Source organism: Plectropomus leopardus, chromosome 10 (genome assembly GCF_008729295.1).
Source record: "Plectropomus leopardus isolate mb chromosome 10, YSFRI_Pleo_2.0, whole genome shotgun sequence".
Taxonomy (NCBI): domain Eukaryota; kingdom Metazoa; phylum Chordata; class Actinopteri; order Perciformes; family Serranidae; genus Plectropomus; species Plectropomus leopardus.
The window spans coordinates 9,605,606-9,629,711 of NC_056472.1; the positions used below are offsets into that span (position 1 = coordinate 9,605,606).

Genomic DNA, 24,106 nt, shown 5'->3' on the forward strand with positions numbered 1-24,106 from the left:
ATCATTAATTTTTAAATTCAAACAAACTGAATTAACTGACTATTAAATCAATCAAAAATATCAATGACTTTCTTGTTCAGAGGACGTTCAGATAAAATAAGAAATAGCCCACAGAGTCAGGCACTAATGTCATTGGACCAACTCCAAAACTGTCACCAGAATGTCATGAATTCAAGTCTGGATCCTCTAATTTCCTATTTTGGTGAGTATTTATAGCAAAATTATATTTCCACATGTCTCAGGGTGGATTTTCCTCTTTAGCAAGAGTTCAAACCCCGAGCATTTCATTGCCACGACACCTGGAAATTCCACAGTAAGCTTTTTTTTTTCTTATCAAAGTTGTTGGGCAAGCTGAGTCACCCAACAGCAAAAAGTCATTTGCAAGGCATATGATATGGAAATGATGCCCGAACAGGCACTGAATGGGGCAAATGGAATCGGCAGTTAGCTACGTTACAATGCTCCTTTTTACAGATCAACACAGGCACAAAGGTCAGACACGTTGCCTGGCACAGTGGTGTAGGAGGGAGGGCGATTTGGATGGAGAAAAATGGCTGGTAAGAATAATGTATTTAGAGTGTGTGTGTGTGTGTGTGTGTGTGTGTGTGTGTGTGTGCGTGTGTGTGTGTGTGCGTGTGTGTGTGTGTGTGTGTGTGTGCGTGTCACACGGACACACACACCCCTCCCCCTTTATGTCAATATTAGATCAGAGCAACGCACCATGCAACAGGTGTCTGCACCCTGAGGATCCTCTCTGCCCATTTCATCCATGAGGGGTGGGGAGGGAGAGAGAGAGAGAGAGCGAGAGAGAGAGAGAGAGAGAGAGAGAGAGAGAGGGAGGGAGAGATGTAGAGGTATAAAAGGTGTATACCTGTCACAAGCAGCACACATTCAGTGCACGTAAAAGATGAGCCAAACCTGACCAAGCTTGCACATGTTGGCCTCTCTTTGCTTCTTCTAAAGGTAGGCTGTAAGGCTTTTTTGTTCATTTCCTTTAGAGAATCCATTCTTTCAAGGATGTACATTTGCTTGGTGTTCTAACTTTTCCCAAATCTTCCTCCAAAGGTTACCTGACAACATAGAGGCCTGCTGTTATACCCGCACTACCTCTCCCTCTGGATCATCGTCACACTGTGATCGTTTTTGTGACTTTTTCATGTCTGTATTTGCTTCACGTTGAGCCTCACGTACAATACCTGAAGATGAAGTTTTGTTCGTTCGGCTCGCGTTACGCAGGTACGGGTTGGCAACTGGAAAAGACACAGTTTTTATTTTATCATCACTGGAGCATCGCTGTTGCATCATTAACACTGTCAAGCCTCAGTTCAGACAAACAATGGAGTGCTGTTTTTGGTTAGCTTGTTTTAAAAGTTTGCTTTAAGCAGGTACAAGCGTTCTAAATCGGCAAGGCCAGATCTTGCTGCAGCAAAAGTGCGCCAAATGATAATGAAAGTCTTGAAAAATCCATCTGAAATGTACATTTCTAAGACAGTAAAACAGCCATAATTTCAGAACCATTGCTCTAAGGACTTGATAACTTTATACTTTCAGTAACCGAAGCACCAGGTGTACAGCATATTTCACTGAATAGACTGCCTTATTTGCATACAGCTGGCAATGCTCTAAAGAAAGCCATGTTAGGCTTAGACAACATGTTCCTTTCACCACTGGAGCCACAAACATTTCTCTAAAGGTGAACTATTAAAAAAACAACTCAAAGAAAAGTCATTTCTTGACTCATTTGAGTAGACTTTTAAGGATTATTCATTGGATAGGTGTTTGTGTCTTGCAAAGAAAAGCACAGATATCATTACAGATGAATTCAGTTGACTGAGTCAGTGATTCGGGTTATCGAGGCAGGGAGTTCATAGATTAAAAAGTCCAAACTCAACATGTTTTGCTCTTGTTTTTATTTAAAAGGTAAATACAAAATTAAGTCTCATAGTCTCAATCACTCCATATGTTCGTGTCCAACTTGCTTGCTTCAACAACCACACCTGTCTCTATCACTGGACTGATAAAGCTGTAACTGACATTGGCAACGGGTCCAGGGGATGGTCATTTACTGTTTATTTTTTAGCCTGTCATTGTACTCTCCTTTATATGTAGATGATATTGTATTGTATGTACTAAAAAGGTTGACATTTACAAGGAAAGGGATGATCAACTCTGTATCTCCCTTTGGTGCTTTTTTTTTTTTGGATAATCATTTTACCATTGGCACATTCATGTTGACAGCATGCATTTTCCACTGGCCGACTATTCATTACTGTCCATCTCTTACGTCATGAACCGAGGCTGCAGGCGAGCACCAGGGAGTAGAGAGATGGGCTTAATGACAGTTTCTGTTAATCATTGACTAAACATTAACCACACACACCAGACATCTGATATGGGCCATCTGTCATGTGGATGCTCTAATGCAGCATTCAGCCATCAGTCATCATATTTATGTTCCATATATTTACGATATCTTGCTTTCACTGCTTTAGTGTGTCTTTTAAAGGTACAACAGTGTTCTCCTTTTATCCAGCTTTCAGATGAGGAAGAAACATGTTTGAATGTTTTGGATTTGAGAAAATAAATTGTTGAAGCTAGTGTTTCAACTGTAATACTCCACCTTACTAAAGAGTAAACTGCCCTTTTGCAGTCCCATGTCAAACTAGTACATTCATTCAAAAGCTACAGTCATTCACAATGCCAAAACACACACAGATTACAGTTCTGTCTTAACCATTGAGCACTTGCCTGCTGAATCAATTTGAATGTGAAATATTTTTTAATTTTTTTTTATTAGGGTTAGGGTTAGGGCCAGACAAAAGTGCAAAAAATGCATAGTCAAGAATGCTCAATTTTCTGTGCTTGAAAATTCGAAAACACCAATAATCACTGTCTAATAATAAAACATATTATGTCATACAATTAAAAGCAATTTTGCAAGGCATTTTGGCCTGTTTGTGATGGAATATGTTGTCACTCAGTAAAGCATGTGTTCAATGAAGTCACTAATACTCAAGTTGATGTTACATATCTTTAATACCTTTGCCCCCTCCTGCAGATTATTCCCTTAAAATTGTTTTTATTTCCTTTGCAAATCCCTATCACTTTTTATTATCTCAAAAACAAAACAAAAAACATTTCATTTAGGTATCATTACCTTATGAGAGACATTATTTGAAAGCCCTCCCAACCTGTCGTTCTTTACCTGAAAGCCTATTTGCCTCTGCTTTAAGCTCTAGTCAATATTTGCTTAAAGCCAGAGGAAGGGAAAGCTCACACTCCTCAGTATCCTGGTTACCTTGCCCCAATTTTAACAGACTGTCCCAACTGGTCCTGCTGCTGCTGCTACACCCTTTCTACCAGCTCCATGAGCCGTGTTAGCAAGTGAGTCATTATTTTAGGATTCAATGTGGAGGCTTAGACAGGCTCAGACATATTTGGTGGAAGTTGATATAAGAAAGTCCCAATTTAAAAGAGTTTAGAACAGGGGGGAATATTACATTAAATGCTCTGTAGTGATATTTGTCATCTTTAAAATAGACTTGACAATGAAGCTCTCCCTGTATGAGTTCTCAGAGCAACATGAGAAAAATGAACAACATTGACAGACATAGACATTGTGTAGCAGTGCATACATTGTTGACGGAGACATTTTTCTGTACATAAGAAACATTCTGATACCTTTTGATTATAGTCTCATTTTTTGAGGACATGCAATTGGAAAGTATCCAGAAACATGCAAAATAAATACATTCAACTGTCATCCTTAATAGACATTTTTTTGTTAAGTTAAAATGAGTTTCATATTAAAACACCTATATTTATTTTTCACCCTTTTGGACAACTAATTGTGAACAAAGAAAGCATACACACAAATAATTTAACATATGGAGTTTGGAAAAAATTCTTATTGTCATTGTTTATCAATATTATACTACTTTGTTTGTCTGTCCCGAAAGAGCGATCCCAACTCTACTGCTCTACTTTCTTTATTTCTACCCATTTAAGAGTTTTGTCCACATCTGAATCAATGGTGAAATGACAAAGGGAGTCGTATGTATTAAAAGCTCTGCCCATATAAATAAAATGAACCTGACTGTCAGGAAACCCCAAAGCACACCTTTTCTTTTTTCAGGCCTCCTGCTGCCCTGGCTGTGACCCTCTTAACTGTGCCACACTGTATCAGCACCATTAAGAACACTGTTTGTATCTGTACAGCGGCAACATGATTATATTTGTGGGGCCTGCCATACTGTTTGCTGCTATCAATAAATGGTAAAGAGAGTGCTTCCCAGAGGCTCTCTCTGTGTGTGTGTGTGTGTGTGTGTGTGTGTGTGTGTGTGTGTGTGTGTGTGTGTGTGTGTGCTGCCTGTAGGCTGTGTGCTGTTTCCTCTGACAGTTACTGATAATGAAGAGTCATGCAAATGCTTAAGGCTTGTTCCCTCTCCTGGTTGGCTACTACTTACTTTGACTTTTTGATAATACTGATTATAGAGTGCAATGATGGTGAGGAATATAATAGAGACAATAACAATAAATCAACATTTGAATCTCTCAGAAAAAATATCTCAACAAGATGCAAGGTAATCTCGATTATGCAGAAACACAATTAAGAGAATCTTGTATTAATGACTAATAATCACAGTAAAAAAAAATATTTTAGAAAAAGGAAATCAATACATAGCAGCAAGTATGATTGCCAAATATTCTTGCTCCTGCTTGTCTAACTATGCCAAGCAAAAATAGTCTCCCATGTGTATGTCCTGTCTGCTTGAACATCTATCTGCCACCTGCAATGTGTGCGTTTATGTGTGTCTGTCATCACAATTCAATACTGATTGTCTTTCTATGTGCCTGTCAGCCTCCACAGTGATAACTCATTAACACCCACACAGAACATATTATCATCCACTTAGTAATTCTCCATGTTTTTTTCTGCAGGTAAATCCAGCTGCTTGGGTGTCCACGCAGAGATCAGCGAGGACAAGTGGAGGCGGTACGAGCAGATGTCCTGCTCACATCACCCTTACCTGGATTAGTCTCCATGGTGACCTTCCACCTGAAGGAGGGCATTTATTCAGTGCAATCTGTGTGTCACTGTGTGTGTGTTTGTATGTGTGTCAGCGTGCAGATTTATAATGAGTCACTTGTGTGTGTGTGCGCGTGTGTGTATGTGTGTTCTTGCATGCAAACACGTTTGTGTGTGCGTGCAGGTGCATTCACTGACTATTCAAATAGTTCGGCCTCACACTGACCCACAAAACAAAACTCTCTCAGCAATGTTAACAGACTTCCTGCCCTCCGAACCAATCTATGCAAGTACAAAAAAATTAATTTTATTATATGAAAATGTTTGAGTGGCAAAATGTTGTTTTCAAACATCGAGCTATATATGTTTAATTTTACTTTTAATAAATACATGAATAATATATATTTTTTTTCCCCCTGAGCAGAGTATGCTGGCTTGAGTGAAAGTGTGAGGCCTTGTATTAAGAGAGAGACATCCGCAAATCAGTGGATACATTTTTTGAGCATCACAATCATCATGTCTAAATAATTTACGTAACTACCATAATGTCACCTATTGGTGTGTGGACTGCCATTTTGAAGCCTTGAGTCTCCATCTTGGTTTGTTTAAGCCAGAAGGACAATATTAGAACAAAAGGCTTGATCTATGGAGGAGCAAGAGGTGGATCTGATTCATAGCCTGTAGCAACAGCCTGTCACTTAAGTATCTCCACCCTTTAATATGCGTAACTGAGTTATAAATAAAATTCACTCCCATACACTTGTCATGAATGTTGAAAGCTTTGTAGCTTTAGAGACCAAAAGCTGTTGAAACAGGCTGTAAACATGTTTATTTCTATTGTAAATTTGTGCCTTTTAACATGGGGGTCTATGAGGATTTATTCTGCATTGGCTTCATTTTTCAGCCTCGGAGGTTGGTCACAACACCCAATGAAATGACTTGTTTCACAACCTGGATTTGATCGGTCGGTCCAATAACATTTTGATCACCTGGAAAAGCCACGTAATGAAATGATTCTATCCCCATTCAAGTTGGCCGAGCTCTAAACCATAAGTAGCCAGCTGGGCCTGCAGAAGTTAGCTGCTTGGCAGATGAAGTCTCTGGTACACGTGCTCTATGAGCCCAGCGATGTGGAAGATCCAGGTTGTGCACAACTGAGGCCCTTCCTCCAACACTGTTTCCCGTTGTCTTTGTACATCCATGTCCAGCACAGCCTCCTCCATGTTGAGAGCTGTGTGCCAAATATAGATCCTTTCATTGTGATTTATCATTACTTTTGAGTTGAAGATTAAATCATGATGGAGCAGTGTTTGCGCCATATTCGATACACCTGGTATATAAAATTAGCTCCTGTCCTGAGCACAATCAGATCCTAGTACATGGCTGCTTGGCAAACAATTAGGAGGCCACTATTCATTGTGTTTTAATATTTACATTTACATTTGACTGACTGAGTCGAATGTATAGATCGACCTTTGATCTGCTGCAAGCATCAGACCCATGTGGGTGTTGAATAAGGTAAAGGACTTCTTTTTTAAGTGACTCACAAGTCTGCCCCATAAAAAAAGATGCACATGAATGTCTTCAACTTGAGATCCTATGCTTCCTCAGTGATATAAAACAGTGACCAGTAGATATGTCATGTGATCAGTAAGTAGAAATGAATGGGAGGTTTTTTCATATGGCAAGATAAGGATTCAAAGCAGAACTGTACTGGCTCTGTACAGGACTACACTGTCTCTGACACATGCAAATACCCCTCAGCTGTATTTAACAGGGAAATGAGCTGTATGTGTGTGTGTGTGTGTGTGTGTGTGTGTGTGTGTGTGTGTAAGTGAGTGCATTTATGCACACGAGGGTAACAATCACCAGCTGATCTATGTTATCAGACCTGGTGATGAAAGATGAAAGACCTTCGTATGTGAGCTACTATCTGAACTACTTAGTGAGTCTACATACATATAAACGTATGTGTGTATGTAGGTGTGTGTGTGTATGTGTCTTTGTGCTTTTGTAAGCGGATGCATAATACACACAAATACACACACGCGACATCTGTGTCTATATGAGCCTGTCCTTTCACCTGCCCATCACCTGCTCTGGGGGCAAGCCCCTGGTGACACACACACACACACACACACAAACACTCACACACACACACACACACACACACACATGCACAGACAAGAACAATGAATGGGTTAACTGAAGACAATGAGAAAGCTGTTCACACAAGTAAAGACCTCACACATGCCCACAAGTGGACAACACATGCACACCGAACACACACACATACACACACATCCCTGTATCTATATCATTGTGAGGACCCTCGTTGACATAATGTTTTTCCAAGCCCCTCATCTACCTTAACCCTTACTCTAACCTGAACCAAATATTAACCTTCAAACAGTCCTTTGTAAGCTCTTTTTAATAACTGCTGAGCTGGCTAGTGTCTATATGTATTAAATCATCAGTGTGTTTGTATATTAATGCTTATATTAATAACTGTTGTTTTAAACAGAGCAGGTCAGTTTTACATGTCAGTGCCAATCTGAATGTAATACATTTCTTTGCCACTAGATGTCACCAATGATGAAGGAAAAAAACATCTCTAAATTCCTGTCTTTGTCACAACACAGTGGATATTGTGTGTATTTAAACATTACAAAACATGCTATATGAAAAAAAAATAAAAAATGTAAAAATATAACAAATGTGCATTCACTCAGAAAGGGATCTTTAAACTGCAAACGTGGTTCAGAACTAATGGTTTCCCAATATTCAGTCAGTGCACACTAAGCTATCATATGTATTTCTTAGTTTGTTTCCAGAATCCAATCATACAGTATATATCATATCATAGGAGTGAAATTGACGTTGTGATAGTGACTTTTCACAAAGCAAGAAACAAAACCAAAAATATTAAGTTCATCAACACAAAAAACAATATAGTCCATGACTGTGAGATGGTTTGCATTCATGGTGTAATTCTTCCCTCATAGCTGTTTGCTGAAATGTAACATTGAAGGCAAATCTATAAGCAAATGTAGAAATGGGAGAACTGACACGAAAACTGGATCCTGGCATCACTCTTGGTTTAAATCACAGCTCTAACAATATAGTAACCATGACTGTACAACATTTAATTTATTAATGCTACTGATACTTTTTAAAATGTAATACAGGAAAAAAAATACAACAAGATTTGATTTGTTCAAGAGAGTCTTTAAAATAACTGTAATTTATATTTATATATAATTATGGTTAAAGAAATCATGGACATTTAAAATTGGAATCATTTTAAAATAAAAACATCAGGCACTTACTGTGTTGTGTTGTTTTCCGATATTAGATACTGTATTCTATTTCTCAACTCAGCCTTAATTACCCCAACCCTATATTTAAAATTCATGATTATTCTCCCTGAAAGCTTTTTATTTCTTTACAATTTTCTTTGTTCAGTACCACCAGAGCAGAGGTATGGTTGGAAGCATAGGCTACCAAAGCTATAGAGTACACTACTATCTTTCTTTAGAATGGACAGTATGATGTACTCCTACCTATATGAGCCCTATGACATTATGTAGCACACTGTAGGCCTATATTTGGGGGGTGATCCCATGTGATTTCGAAAGCCAACACATTTTAAACCAATATGTGTGCCAATGCAAAAGAGTATAGCCTGGATTTCCCACCAGTCAGAAAGTAAAATTATACTGAAGCTTTTCACTGCAGGTGACTCTCTCAGATCAACCACTGGAAAAGAAAGCGATGAGGATGCCCTCTGGATGAAACTAACACTTGTCATCGCCTTTGCGTGGGATGCCTTGGGCCTTTTCTCCACGTCTAGTTTAGGACCCAGTTTACCTTCAGCAGAGAGACAGAGAGAGAGAGAGACAGAGAGAGGGGATCAACTTGCAGAATGTGTCTATTATCCTGCCACACCAATCAAACTGTTGTGTCAGTGCGTTGCCATTGTATAGACCCGGGTCCGTTTGCCTCTGACCCTGGCTGCCATATTGATGACTAAGTTAGTTTGGGGCTCTGAGGACAATGGTGCTCTGGAGCCTCGACAAAGCGCGAGGCTAATGCTCCCCTTTCAGCTGGCCCGCTCAGCTGCTGAGTGTGCAAGGCTGCTGGGCAAATGGAGTGGCGCGCGTCCAGGGGGCCCGGCCCTATAAAAACACAGGCGAGGGTCTCTCCCCCGACATTGATTATACTGGATCTGTCCCACCTCAGTACTGTCTGTAAGTATATCAACACACTGCCTCAGACTCAGCTAAGAAACTGCAATCAGGGGACAGCTATGTGTACTGGGGTGGAGCTCGACAGCCACCAAGATGCTGCCCATCTTGATAGATAGACAGCTTTGGACGCACTTTATGTGAGATTTGCTTAGAAGTAAAAAAAATAGAAGCCTCTTTTTGCTGCTTTTAGGTTGAAATGATTGAAACCTCATCAGCCTTTTATAAGGTAGAGCTAGCAAGATGATGCCTTACTGGTGTGCTTGTGTTTTTGGTCTGTAAACATCATGAAAACATTTTTCTCAATGCAGTAATGTGATGTTTTGCTTTACATCTTTAAAAGCAAAGAAATTGAGCTAAGTAGCTACTAGTGTTAGAAATTCTTTGAGCAAAAGACTCCAGAGGAGATGGCATGTATGCTTTTAAGCTAGACCTTTTGCTTAATATAACAGCAGTTACAGCCCAATTTATGGGCAGGAGACATGTCTGCGGTTACTGATTGAACCTCCTTAATGGAAACAGAGACAAATACCTGCTGTGGAGAAATAGAAAAAAGATAATGTGTAGGATGTTTCACTTCTTATGACACATTTTGAAAGGGACCTTTCCCAGAGTAAAGGTGCATTCATTTTCTCTAAATAGAATGGCATTGGTGCAGCTTTTTTTTTTTTTTTTTTTAGAACCTTATAAAATGTTACTTTTCATCAAACTAAAAAACAAAAATTGCAGTTGTGAGTTGATTTAGATAAATGCCAGCATAATTTTATTGGATTAAAACTATAGTAGTATCTGTTTTACATGGGTCTTGTCATGATTTATGTCCATCTATTAACAATTTTTTTACACTATTCTACCTTTTTTCATAGAGAGTAACCCCTAAGGGAGAAGCAGCAGCCATGAACACTCAACAGATGGAGCAGATGGGCCAGTTCAAGATCACAGTCTGGGAGGAGGAGAACTTCCAGGGAAAGCGCTGTGAGTTCATGCTGGAGTGCCAGAACATCATGGAGAGGGGCTTCAACAAGATCCGCTCCATCAAGGTTGAGAATGGACCGTAAGTCCACATTGTTGGTCATTTTTTTCTTCAATCTTGAAGTTCTGCATCTTTTGAAAGCAGTTCACTTTCACCTCTTGACCTCTTCTTAATTTTATTTGGCCTTTGTGTGTACAATAATAAGTACTGCATTTATCCCGTTTCTGTATCTACTTTAATATGAGATTCATTTTACTATGTTTGCACATATTCAAGTCTTTATGATAAGGGCAGACTCGAGTCAATGATTGATAGCATGTAGTTGATATTGTAGTTTGCACTGAGTTTTATTTTCATAGTATGTTGGTCTTGAGTCTGAAGTATCTTATTGCTGCTTTAAACCATGCCGTTTTTGCCCTTTAACAATATCTAATAAAATCCCATTATATTCTCTGGCTGCTCTTATTTTATCAGCTTGAAAAAGCTTGATTAAAGCACACATTAATCAAATGCTTCTCAACAAATAGAAAAGGCAGAATATCAAAAACCACAAATTACAGCTTACGGTGTTATTGCATTGCCACTTGGCATGTATCATCTACTTGTGTGTGCGCATGCATCCAAGTGTATCCCTGTTGCGATATGAATTGGCTGTGTGCAGCTGCCGGCTGTGAGCCAGAATGGTTGACTGACTGACTGACGATCAGATAAAAAGCCCTGGGTGCAGCCGCAGCCGCAGCCGCAGCAGCAGCAGTAGCAGTATTTAATGTTTGCTTTGTGCTTGCAGTGACAAAAGACACTGCATGTTGTTTTCACTCCAGGCCATTCTTTGGGCGTCGGACTCTATTGTCTAACGAAAATGACAGTTTCAGTGTAGTTATACTAACACTACTTTGCATTTAGTGGTTTATCATTGTGTTCTGTTTGTATTTCATTAATATATTTCCTTTCCTTTCTTTTCATACATTTTATTCACTGCCTACTCATTTAACCTCAACATTTATCCCCTTTCTGTTCTCTTTCCCCTCTTGTCTGTCTCATTTTTCCACTGTCTAGTTGGGTGGGTTATGAGTACCCAGAGTTCCAGGGACAGCAGTTTATTCTGGAGAAGGGAGACTACCCTCGCTACGAGGCCTGGAGTGGAAACAGCAGCTACAGAACCGAGCACATGCTTTCCTTCAGACCCATCAAGTGCGCTGTAAGTTACCACATATATCCTCCCTTTTTTTTGTTCACCAGTCAGTTTCTGTTAACAAGATATTCTTGCTCTTTTTATTTTTGCATCTATTTTTTTTAATCCAATGGATTGCTGTTGATTTGAATACCATTATTGATTCTATTTTTTTTTTTTGTATTTAATTATATCATCATTTAATTGTATCTGAGGCTTTAAAGCAAATTGGCAAATTGAATTGAATTGAACTGCTATACTTGGGCTCACTCCCCTGCTCCGCTTCTCTCTGCAGAACCACAGTGACAGCAAGGTGACCCTGTATGAGTGTGAGGACTTCCAGGGCCGTAAGTTCGAGATGTGCGATGACTACCCCTCCCTACAGGCCATGGGCTGGTGCAGCAAGGAGGTGCCCTCTATCAAAGTCAACTCCGGAGCGTAAGTTATAGCTCTTCCTCTCAACTTATTGCTATCTTTGGCTCTTGCATTTCTCTTTTACAGCACGCAATCAGCACCTAAAACTTTGATCAAAACATACGATGCCATTAGCAAACGTTTGGCTACAAGGTGAACATCAAACTGTAATTTTAGTGGATTTAACTGTAATTTTACTGAAAAAAAACTGAAAAAAAGACTGAAATAGATGTCTGTTATAATGAAAAAAAAGACTGAAATAGATGTCTGTTATAATGATATTTAATATTCTGTGATTTGTCCTTGACTCACCCGCTCCCTCTCTGCAGCTGGGTGGCCTACCAGTTCCCTGGTTACCGTGGCTACCAGTACATCCTGGAGAGGGACAGACACCAAGGAGAGTACAGAAACTACAACGAGTTCAGCACCCAGGCTCACACCAACCAGGTGCAGTCCATTCGTAGGATCCAGCACTAAGCCTTCACTCTGCCTGCCTGACCCAACGTGGAAAAAACAAACTCTTCCTGAACCCCTTCCTCAACTTAAACCCCGGACAGACCGCTGTCACAGAACAGTAGATGGACAAACTCTTTCTATCTCTCTGTGGCTCTGCATGTATGGATATCTAAGTACCTACTTCTTCTACCATGCTAAAGCATGTTCTTGAAATAGGAAATAAAGGCTTTTCTTCAAAACTAGAGACTGTTTGTCGGTATTCCTTTTTCTTTTTATCATGAAAATGATCACCATAATTAAATCAGTCAAAATCTGATTGGCTACGAAAGGCTGTCAATCATTTTGCATCTTGGTTATGATGGTCATAGCACAGGTGCACAAGCTTTGCTAACTCAGAGCCCCTTATTCTCTTCTAGCTTCATAGAGCAGGCTGTCATCAGAGATAGTTTTTGCTTTGTATTTATTTTAAGAACATATTTAGCTTTTTAGTGAACATACATGGGAAAAATTTAATTCAAAGCTCTTTGTTAGGATTTAGGATGTGAAACATTGTTCTTGTCAGACTGTATTCTTATTTCCAATAAACAAGAGCACGAGATCACATTTGTTTCTATTATTTATTCTTCGCCTGTGACAACGGTAAGCGAGGAGCTGTGACAAAAAGCAAAAGATCATCTGGTTGGCTATTATGAAACCATGCACTGTCTGTCTAATCAAGTACTCAACAAACACATACACATTTAGAAGAACATTTAATGTGAATCGCCTTTAGAAAATAGAATAAATTCAAGTTCTCTTACTCTTGCTTGCTTTGCCTACCTTACACAGCATTATGACCTGAACAACCAAAACAAAGCCACAGAGGGACAATAGTGTAACTGTAAATACCTCACCGGGCTGACACTGACAAAGCCACTCCAGCTTCTCCCTGGATTTGGCATGTGTGCAGTCATCTTTATTTAAACTGTTTCATTACAATTCTAAAGAGGCCAACAGAGGTCCATTGAGAGACAAATGTCATGCTTGCAGTGTTTTTCATCATGAACTAAAAGTAGATGTCCTGAACCCTGTTTGAATAATCCACCTATCAGATGATTATTTTGCTCTCAGAACAACTGCAAAGACATATTACGTCAAATAAACACAACATAAACCACAAACCTAAGTCAGTCATGAAACCCATTCATTTATGCCCCTTGTCCTTACTTAGTGTCAAATTCATGTATGTCCAAAATATTACCTTAGTTAGCCCAAAGTTTTATTTTATATGTGAGCTAATAATTCAAGTGGAGAGAGTGGGCACTCCGGCATTGTGTTGATGAATATCAGGTCTTACAAGGTCAAATTGCCACGATGGAAATATGCCTGTTTTCAAAGATGCTAAGAACTAATTTTAAATTAACAATGATGCCATTTGCTGTAGGTTTAGCACTTGAAAAAGCAATCCCATCTCCGTCATGATTTTTATTTTTTGGTAAACTAGTCAGTAGCAATCTATGACAAAATTATATGCTTATACATAAGCTATAAAAACTATAAATAAACTTTTTTATAAAAAATAAATTAATCGAATAATTTGGTAAAATGTGGCTGTTTTTAGTCGAAGGCTTTCTAAAAGCTGAGCGAAAATCAAAGCACAGGCAGCTTTCATCACAAACTGCACAAATATGGTTTTTATGTGGGTGTTTTCTTCCTTTTATGGTGTTGCTAAAACTGCCATGTGTGAAAATGATAAGATTGCAGTGCTATTTTGACCAGCTCTCATAGTTTCTATAGTTTGGTTGAGTTTTGCGTATTGACGTCCTGCTGTTAGTCAATACAATAGTTGGCTTGGAGGTGAAATGCTGTTCCCCATCTGGCAAGGTATGACAAACTCAAGTTTATCAGAAAAATCACCAAATTGAAAGTGAATGCTCTCAATGACATGAGTTAATGTACAAAACATTACTGGTTTGACATAGTACATTGATCAGTCCAACCTTTGTGAAAACGATGAGAATCAGAATCTGAAATACTCTTTTGATCCTCTTGGGGAAATTATCTTTAACTCTCCTTATTATGTCCTCACAAATGAAAAAGGTGGTGAAATACTGTAGGTGTGGTCGAGCAGTCAGGTTAAGACTTTTAAGCCGCAAATACCTGACACTAGAAAGAGGTACTGAACAGTGTGTACACCAGAAATTACCATCAAAATTCATGTCATTTCTGACATATACTCTGATCTATACCAAAAAAAAAAAAAATACCCTAGTTTATTAATTCTGATGATTTATACCCTTTCTACAACATTTTACACAGCTGCATTTTAAAAATCTAGTGGTTTAGCATTTGTTTGTTTATTGTAATGTGGCACCATCATGTTTATCTTAAAGTCACACGCCGGGATCCTGGAGTGTGTTTACCTCCACACACACTCCTCCTGTCGGTCCAGGACATGGGATTCCGTGTTACACGCCCACGAGCTTGCACCGGCTCACTGTCCCACACCCAAAAAAAACAGGATCTTTTAATAAATGTGTAACCATGCACACACACCTTTCTCAAATATACATTCCTCTGCAGACTGATTAAAGCAGCTGCACCGTGGCTTACAGAGGAGTGACACTTGAGCAGGGCAGAAAGCTGCAAACTCGTGGTTGCAAGCTACGTGGGCCGCACAGCTCAGAGCTCCAAGGTAAGGCTTTACAGAGGAACTTTGCATTGATTCTTAATGAAAGCTGATATTCAGTGAGGGTGTTATGACTGATATATTTACTGAAATGAATTCTAGTAGGTTTTCAAAATTGAAGAAATGTCTTGGAAACAGATGGAACAATACTATTTGGCCCATATTCATCAAGTCACAAAATGACTAGCCTACAGAGGCTGCTGAATGACACATACTTAAATAAGGATAAATGTTTGTTAATGGGATTTAAGCAAGATTATATACTTTCACTTCATGCATGCTTTAGTTTGACTTGAAGACTGCCATCAGATACTGAGTTCACTCTATTTTGACATAAATTCTCAACTATATAGCCTAAATCACTAATATGATATTATGATTAATAAACAGAGAAATGGAACAAATTAATGCTTTTCTGATGTTTTTTGTTTTTTTTCTGTCAGTTCATTTCTTGCCTTGACACTGACTGAAGGCTACCCATCTATTTCTCTACCACTGCATCAGTGGATACAGTCTAGCTTTCGAGGCTTGTTTTAAGTTGCCTGCGACTCTTATTTGGACACAGGCAGCTAAAGCAAGTCTGGGACGCCAGAGACACACCTACAAAGCCCAACGAATAAGGAACTGCTGCCACGTTAAGACTGACAAAAGCCAGCTTTTAGTCCAGGAGAAGGGACATGCGGATAATAGCCAACTATAATGAATTCTACACTGAAGATTTTCTCCCCTTGAAGACATATGTTGCAACTACATTTTGCAATGTAACAGGACAATCAAAGGCATTTACTGTCTGATACAATGTTTCTACAAAGCATGATTATGTGAATATTGCTATAACTTTGCAGTTAAATAAGCAATATGCTTTCTGAACATTATAGAGCAAATGTTAAATTATGAATCATTAGCAAATGGTTTCATTTCAGTCAGCACAGATGGCCAAATATGCAAAATATGATTAAAGATAAAGGGCAAAGTGATGATTTTCTCTTGGGCTATGTATTGTAACTTTATTATTTCTTGTTTATACAGTGATGTTTTCGAAACAATGATACTTTTTTTTTCTTAAATAATTTCCACCTTTTCTAAATAAGGGAATGCTTAGAGAATCGATTTATTCTGACAGAAGTGAAAATGAATCAGGTTTAGGAGTTGTGCAGTAGCATAGTTTAGCCTGTCTGTCTCTTCATGTCATGACAAATATATTGCATTTTTGACAAGACAAAGCAGATGCCAAACCATGCAAGATTCCAATGAAAATGCTCATGTCACTGTCATTGTCAGTGTTAACATATTCTCTTTTTATGTGTTTCTAACATAATTCTATAGCCTTTTTGCCTCGATTAGATCACTTTCAGCACATTTATAGACAAGAAAACACACGGGGAGAGAAGAAAGTACTGCAGAATAACACCAAAGATGCTGAATTTAGCACGTTAAAACATTAATCATCCTGGACACTGCCTCCTTCTGGACAAACTTTATCATGCCATTTTTATTTTTTTTTTTTTGGTCACACATAAATAAAACGAACTTCCTCATTCAATTTATATTTGTTGCTTATAAATACCACAAAGTGCCTCAGAACAGAGGAATAGACTTTGGATTACCACAGTATAGTCCTGCACACTGTAAAAACAACAACAACAACAACAAAATAAACTAATTTGTTTTAAATTTAAAAGTTAGTTTCAAGGGTGCCTTAAAATTTTAAGTTGACTGAATCTAAGAAGACAAATTCAACCATTACAAAATAACCAAGTCCTCTCAAATTCAGTTAACCTAAGATTTTACGACAGCCTGGACACTAGCTTTTTTTTTAAAGTTAAAATTGTTTCTTTTTTCTGTGTCCACTCTTAACACTATTATAGTTTGTTTGATAAATGTATATGTGATAGAAATCAGTTTCTTACAACTATTAAAATGATATATAATCACTGTGTTGTGCCTTATCTATGGCCTCATGTTATGTGTCAAATTTAATGTTTGTTTCTCTGAGTGTACTGTAAAAAAGAAACTATTAGTTTTAACATGAAAAAGTTGGTGTCCAGGCAGCCTTACATTTTTAAGTTTAATGAAAAAGACAAGTTGAATCACTACAAAACTACCCAAGCTGACAAAAAGTCTGTATGTTTTCCTACAGACAGCAATGCACCCTAATTCATACATATCCCACGAATTTTGAAAAACTGGGATTATGTGACCAATGTGCTGATGGGATTAAACTGTATGTTGATTAAATAATGTCATTCTTGGAGTGCTAATTCATAAAATATCAACTGTTGTGCATTATGTATACCCGGTCCAAGAATAAGCTAAATTACCTTAACTTGTCTTTTCAAATTCAGTCAACTTAAAATCTTAAGGCAGCCAGGACACTAACGTTTTAAGTCGAAACAAAAAGTTTCTTTTTACAGTGTATCTCTGTGAATGGCAAAACTCCAGTACCTAAAAAAATACACTGTTTTACTAATAATTATAATGGTCTCCTAATACACAGGCCTAACAGAAAGTGACAGCTATGTTCAGCCTGTACAGTCCAAGCCAGTATAGGACGGGAAACAAAGCCCATAAAGCTTCACACAGTCCACTGCCTTTTAAAAAAACACCAGAATTAGAAAAATATGAGCGGACACGATAACGTCAGTGAGCATCAGAAGCCATGGTTTTAAAGTTACAACCTCATTACCCCCAGATTGAGGCTATATAACTTTAAACCCACAAACAGAAGGTTGGGGGGGTGAAATGTCCTTGCTTTCTCGTGCGCACTGAAGCGTACTCTTCAAGGTAAATATTCTTTTTCCGACATGAAATAGGTCTTTGTTGTTTGCTAAGAGGTAAAGAGGCGGAAAAGTGAGGAGGATCTGAACTGGTTTCCATGTCAAACACTTCAATTCACCATAGAAACTCAGATCTTAACGCGGAAACTTTATTAAACTGTGATGGTGGATTGATAAGGGCCGAATTTCTATCGGCCTCTTTTTATTGTGGGCACCAGGCGGGCTGACAGAGGTAAATTGCTCTTTTAATTAAAGCAATGCACCAGGGGAAATTGCTGTCTGAATATTGTCTCAGAGATGGGGGCCAGTGACAGTTGCCTGGAAACTTCAATCTGTCCACCCGCATTTATTCCAGATCACAGTTATGAGATAAAGTTTAATAAAAATCTTTTTCCTCCGCCACCAACGAAATGAAATCCAACCCATTCTGAACAAGTGAACACAATGAGACAGGACTGCGGAGGAAACCTCATGTTCAACATGTATCTCTCAGGTTCGTCATTTTGTCCCGTTAAGAAATAGAGAAATAGCCGCTTATAATTCTTTAAATTCTGCCGGGTGTTGGTCTCCCGGTGGCGGTGATGCTCCATCTCTGGGGCACAGCATTGTTCAGCCTTTTCAATCTGAAAGCCCGTCTGCTCTTTTGTCGGAAATCGGAAATCCTTTTTCCTGGACGCGTTTCCTGGCTTCCCGGAGAGGAGACCGCAAAGACGACACGCTTTCTTGCATTAGACTGCGGCAGGACGAGGATACAATTAGGATTTTGATCATTTTTATATTTTCTAGAGATTTTTTTTTTTTTCATTTTTTAAAATATTTTATTTTAGTCTGAATCGGTTTGCTTAGTTTTACATCTTTGAACATTTTTACAGCTGCTCTATAAGGATTTTTTTTCACCTGAACACATAAAAAAAAGAAAAGAAATCCGTCTCTAAAGTTGATTTAATTCAAATTGGCCTCCAATGTGGCATTATTATCTACAACATCCTAAACATAAATTAAACTGTTGCAGCAAACCAAGATGAAATTATAAAAGCACCCTGAATGTCTTCCTAAAATGGATAATTTATAGCAGATATGAAATACATAACGGGCGTGCACCCCGACAGGATGGATGAGCAGCTGATGATGTTGACAATATTTCTCTTTTGATTACAGATCCAACAGAAAATCTATTGAAAGAAGGCAAAGGAACGTCTTGGGGTCCAATAAACACAGGAGTACAAAAAGGTAAGGAGATGAAATCAACGGCCTGCCGGCACACACAAAGGACGCAGTGATTTTATATCAATAAGCTTATTATAGTTTGAAAGACGACGTTCAATTCTTTAACACAATAATTGAAAATATTGATATTTAAAAAAATTAAAATAGCTTAGACAGTCATTTTATCCAAGTAACACAAAGCTTGTGAATTTTTGGCTATGGTAAAAAAATGACTTAAATAAAATGGTAAAAAAAAAAACCAGTGAATCTTATTATTATTATAAAAATGCCCTACATTTTTATAGCAGGTTAAAATGCGTTGGGGGCTAATTTCTTCTTTGTTTCTGTTCGAGGTCTAATTCATAATCTGTGGAATCAATAAATAAATCACAGCTGAATTTCTAAATTCATTCTACCATTTTGCAGCTGCATCATTTGCATTTTTTTGTTCACGGATAAAATATCATTTGTTTTCAATGAATGAGAGTTTTTTCTCGTTACCCATTAACAAGCTTTGTACAAGAAATTATTGTGTCTCAAAATTTGTCTCATCCATCTTTAGGCTCAAAACCAAATGCATAGATTCGCAGATAGCCTAAGTATTGTAAAAAAAATAAAATAATAATTGAATAATAAGAATAATAAAATTAAAAGAATAACTTAGAAAAAAAGAGTTTATTAACAGAATAACTGCCTTCCACTCACAGCTTATTGTCGCTGATTTAATTACACTGTGATGGAGAGCTAATGGACTTAAACGGGCATGAACGCCTCTTACAGTTCCAAGTGCAAAAGTGCAACACAAAGCGGCGTTTTTAAATCAGAAATCTAAATTAGTGTGTACGATGTTTGACAAGTCATTTTAAATACATAAATGACGTGTCTAACACCCATACAAGCACATACATTAATTTTCAAATGATGTAATAATAATTTCAAAAACACAATCTTTAAAAATAATTTGGATGATATCTTTTAAATATAAGAATGTCCAAGGGTAAAATAATCTGCTCAAGATGAACTGTACTTTCAAAAATGACAACAAGCTGGCAATGTGTGCTCGAGATTTTAACTGTTCAGTTTTAATTTAAAGTAAATTGTCTCTAAAGATATATATTTTTCCTATTTGTCTACAATTTTGCCGTGATAAAACTATGCTGTATCTATTAAATTTTGCTTCCGAAATTTAAATATCATGAGGATTCACAAAATATTTCTAGTATTTTTTCCTCAAACAAAGTCTTAAATATATGACTCCGTAACAGGCAGTGGCCAGATTCAGCTGTGGCAGTTCCTGCTGGAGCTCCTGTCTGACAGCACCAACATGTCGTGCATCGCCTGGGAGGGAACCAACGGCGAGTTCAAGCTCATCGACCCGGACGAGGTGGCTCGGCGATGGGGGGAGCGCAAAAGCAAACCCAACATGAACTACGACAAGCTGAGCCGGGCGCTGCGCTACTACTACGACAAAAACATCATGACCAAAGTCCACGGCAAACGGTACGCCTACAAGTTTGATTTCCACGGCTTGGCGCAGGTGTGCCAGCCGTCCACCACGGAGCAGGCCATCTACAAGTTTCAGGGCAACTTCTCCCCGATTCCTTTCTCCGGGATTTCCAAACTAAACCTCGTGGCTCCCGGCGTGGGGCCGTCGGGTTTCTCCTACTGGCCCGGGTCCCCACCGGCGGCTCTATATCACAGCCACAACCTCCAGCCGCCGGGGCCCTTTGGCACCGTGTCTCCGTCCCACATCAGCTGTGTCAACAACATCAACAGTCTGACTAACATCAATAATCATTATAACTGACTCTAAATGCATCCTTAGACAAACTGGAGACGAACGAAGGTGATGACAAAGAACCCCGAAAGGTCGGTTTTGGTCATGTGCAGGTGAAAATATTGGATTCATTTGGTTAGAAATCAATGTTTTTAGACATAGACGCGTAGCGATTGTTTTAACAACATAGCTACATTTAAACATGTAATTATGTAGATGCTCATGACGTTATATGTAAGCAAGACGTCTTAAAGCTTGTACATAAACAAACAAAAATTAATTTATCTCTTTTAATCTTTAAACCAAGAGAGATACGCCCACAGGGCCGCCCATCAAATTACGCACAGTGGTTTTTACGCACGGCATTTTAATTATTGTATGAGTTAGATATTTAGGAATTAAGACCACGAACATGGAATTTCCTAATTTAAGTATCAATCTATGAATTTAAATCATAGGATATTTTCCAAAATTTTACATGTGGGAGAGCAGATTTCACATTGTGCATTTTAGATTCCGCCCTCCTAAAAATCACAAAATACAGATTGTCTGTTTTATACCTCTCATCCTTTTCTGCTCTTTTGCGCTGTCTCATCCGTCTTCATTGAGGTCTGTGGTTATTTTTACATACAGGTGGATGTATTAAAGCCAGCTTGGTAGCGAATCACCAGATATTATTGTAATAATGGCGCCACCTCGTGGTTATGGCGTGGTTTCTGATTTTTTTTTTTTTCATTTTGAACATCGCCGCGTGAAAATCTGAAATATTTTGTTACTCTAATCACTGTTGCTTATAAGTCAGATGATGCATAGCCGTGCCCGTGTAAGAAAATCAAAGTTGCAATAAGAATAAAACCATTACAGTGGTACAGAGTGTGTGAAAAATTCTCTAACGCGAGAAACTGTGTAAACGACTCTGTAAATACTGTAGTGTAGAGACAGGCTGAGGCTAACGTTGCATTCTAGTGATTTTGAAGTGAATTACATTGCATTCATTCCCACAGCATCTTACTGTAGCTATAAACAGCTGTACCATTCAAAATAAAAATGAAATAAATAAAAATAGACTGTTATAAATAAATGTCTGTCAGTATGTGTTTGGGGAAAAAAATGTGTCGATTGCTCTTTTATACACCAGGGTCTGCCACATTGCCATGCTTACCTTACATGTGCTGTCAGAATTTTGACATTAAAAAAATGTATTCATGTTAAATTATTTTAAGTGGCAATAAATGAAATTTTGCTGTTGATGATGACAATGATGGAAAGTAGTTAAACCATAAGATTAGAAAGCACAGCAATGGTCACATATGGTATGCAGTGTTGCTGTCAGCAGTTGATATGAGCAATTTTATTTTACTTTTCAGCTTAAATTATTTGCAGACAATAAACATCTTGGTGTAACAAAACACCAAAATTTGTACCAAATTGTAGCAAACAGAAAAAGAAATTATAATAATGTGCTAATCTTGCATCAAACATTTAATACTTTTAATATAAAAGGCCCACTGACATAGATGCCATGCAGACATAGCTCATTTTTGATGAAAATTACACAAATATTTGCAATGGCATTGCTTAGTAAAACATTGTTTTACAACTGGAGTTAATTAATGTAAGAGGGGAAAAAATCCAAACCTGCTATATATGTTGTTTAAAAATAAAATCAAATCTGAACATTCATTGTAGGCTACAAGTGCATTTAAAAAAATGAAGTCCATTAAAGATGTTTTTATACTGCTCCAATAGCAAACCGTCATCAGTAAGACTCATCAGACCAAGAGTCAATAGTGCACAACTACAAGTAATTTTATTTTTGCGTTACCATTTAGTAGTTATCATGTGGGCTAAACTATTCTATTTATGGCGTAGTTTGCTGCCGTTGCTGCTGCATCATATGAAGGTGGCAAAATGTGACAGTTGCGTTCATCAGCCACACAGGGGCGCCTTAACTCTTCTAACATCAGAACACTGTTTACATAACCAGGTGAGAACAGAGTTGGTCTAATATAGATCATAGAAGCATCTGCAAATAGCAGATTGACCCAAACCTCATTTCATGACAGTGTCAGTCTAAAGAGATTAAAGTATGTCTGGACTGAGCATTATCAGACAATTAAATGGACATGAAGTTTATTCCTGTTACATAAAAGAACAAAAATAGAACCTCTATCGATAATAGGTGTACATTTCCGAAAGACAGGTTGTAACTAGAGAGCAGTGGTAGACCCAGACTGTCTAAGAGACAGGGGGGAAATGATAAAAAAGGGCACCAGTTGCACTGTGGGGCATCAGCACGCAGCAAATTTTATAGCACAGGGTAGCCTGTCTGACACTGCATCACACTTTCTGCACTAGAAGACACCTTACAGATCACTGCATCAAATTTTCTTCATATTATGGGCACCCAATGAATGTTCTCTTTACTGGAAGGATACCATAAAGGGCCCTGCTGCATTGTTTTCTCCCCTTTAGAGAATTTATACTAATGCAATAAATCAACGCCATACTTACACCCAAGGCTCTGCGTAAATGTGCACCATAGCCTATATGCCATAGTCTGACGTACACATTGCTGCTGTTTTTTTTATTTTTATTTTATTTTTTTGTAAACTGAATTTCACTCAGTGGAAGCAAAGCTTTTATTTACTTTTATTTCGAAGATATGAAACAATGAGTTGTGAAGACCATAAAACCCCCACAAAATAGCATTTTAAGTGTTGTGTGTGAAATATCCTGGCTTCATGTGAAAAGAGGGAAAGTCTGCTAGCTGCTAGGCTTATCCATGCAAGGTCAAACGTTATAGGCTTATGCTAACAACAGTAGTGTGTTGTATATTTGGGGAAAATGTGTTTAGTAAAGAAAACTGTTGGTGTACCTTGTGAGTATAATGGAGCGGAATTTTCTAACATTAACTTTATCAAATGGCTCTGCATAGAGCCTTCGTACAACTATAAATCAGCCTTAAGGGCACTCTAGATGGTGCGCATGGTCTCCACTGGAAGGGCACCCTAGAGGGCAATTAATCGCCTTTTTTGTTTTTTAAATACAAATAACATTAATTTTTATTCTGCTGTCATGTTGTGCTTGGGTAAAATGATAGACTGATCATCATACAGACAATCACATAATAACTGTCAGCAAAAGTTCAACCAGTGCCCCTGTCAGTCAAATTCGGTCTGCATTTAAAAAAAAAAGAGATGTTCTCCTATGATATCTCAGGAGAGGAGAACATGTTGGCCAGTTTTAAAGGAGAAACAGAAACAGGAAGTGTCGGTGTGTCTGTGAGCATATGTGTGTGTGTATGTGTATGTGTGCATTTATAAAAGAAGGAGAGAGTGGGTCACCCATTCACAACAACAACGTTTGTGTATGTGCCCTGCATGTC

General features: G+C 38.2%; 2 protein-coding genes across 2 annotated transcripts; both read left to right on the forward strand.

Moving 5' to 3' along the window:
- Nucleotides 1-10,172: 10,172 nt before the first annotated feature.
- On the forward strand, nucleotides 10,173-12,380 carry cryba2b (crystallin, beta A2b). The gene is made up of 4 exons (XM_042494990.1): nucleotides 10,173-10,330; nucleotides 11,306-11,447; nucleotides 11,716-11,858; nucleotides 12,164-12,380. Exons 1-4 carry the CDS (start codon nucleotides 10,173-10,175, stop codon nucleotides 12,309-12,311), a joined length of 591 nt encoding a protein of 196 aa, XP_042350924.1. The 3' UTR covers nucleotides 12,312-12,380.
- A 5,799-nt stretch (nucleotides 12,381-18,179) lies between these two features.
- fev (FEV transcription factor, ETS family member) lies at nucleotides 18,180-20,751 on the forward strand. The gene is made up of 3 exons (XM_042495360.1): nucleotides 18,180-18,228; nucleotides 18,894-18,965; nucleotides 20,207-20,751. The coding sequence occupies exons 1-3, from the start codon at nucleotides 18,180-18,182 to the stop codon at nucleotides 20,746-20,748; spliced, it is 663 nt and encodes a 220-aa protein (XP_042351294.1). The 3' UTR covers nucleotides 20,749-20,751.
- The last annotated feature ends 3,355 nt before the right edge of the window (nucleotides 20,752-24,106 follow it).

Bases quoted from the DNA above. Each gene is read 5' to 3' on its own strand.
- cryba2b (XM_042494990.1), top strand. From the start codon at position 10,173: ATGAACACTCAACAGATGGAGCAGATGGGCCAGTTCAAGATCACAGTC. The intron at 10,331-11,305 runs GTAAGTCCACAT...TCCACTGTCTAG, and splicing joins ATCAAGGTTGAGAATGGACC to TTGGGTGGGTTATGAGTACC. The intron at 11,859-12,163 runs GTAAGTTATAGC...CCCTCTCTGCAG, and splicing joins ATCAAAGTCAACTCCGGAGC to CTGGGTGGCCTACCAGTTCC.
- fev (XM_042495360.1), top strand. From the start codon at position 18,180: ATGAGACAGGACTGCGGAGGAAACCTCATGTTCAACATGTATCTCTCA. The intron at 18,229-18,893 runs GTTCGTCATTTT...TTTTGATTACAG, and splicing joins GTTCAACATGTATCTCTCAG to ATCCAACAGAAAATCTATTG. The intron at 18,966-20,206 runs GTAAGGAGATGA...ACTCCGTAACAG, and splicing joins AAACACAGGAGTACAAAAAG to GCAGTGGCCAGATTCAGCTG.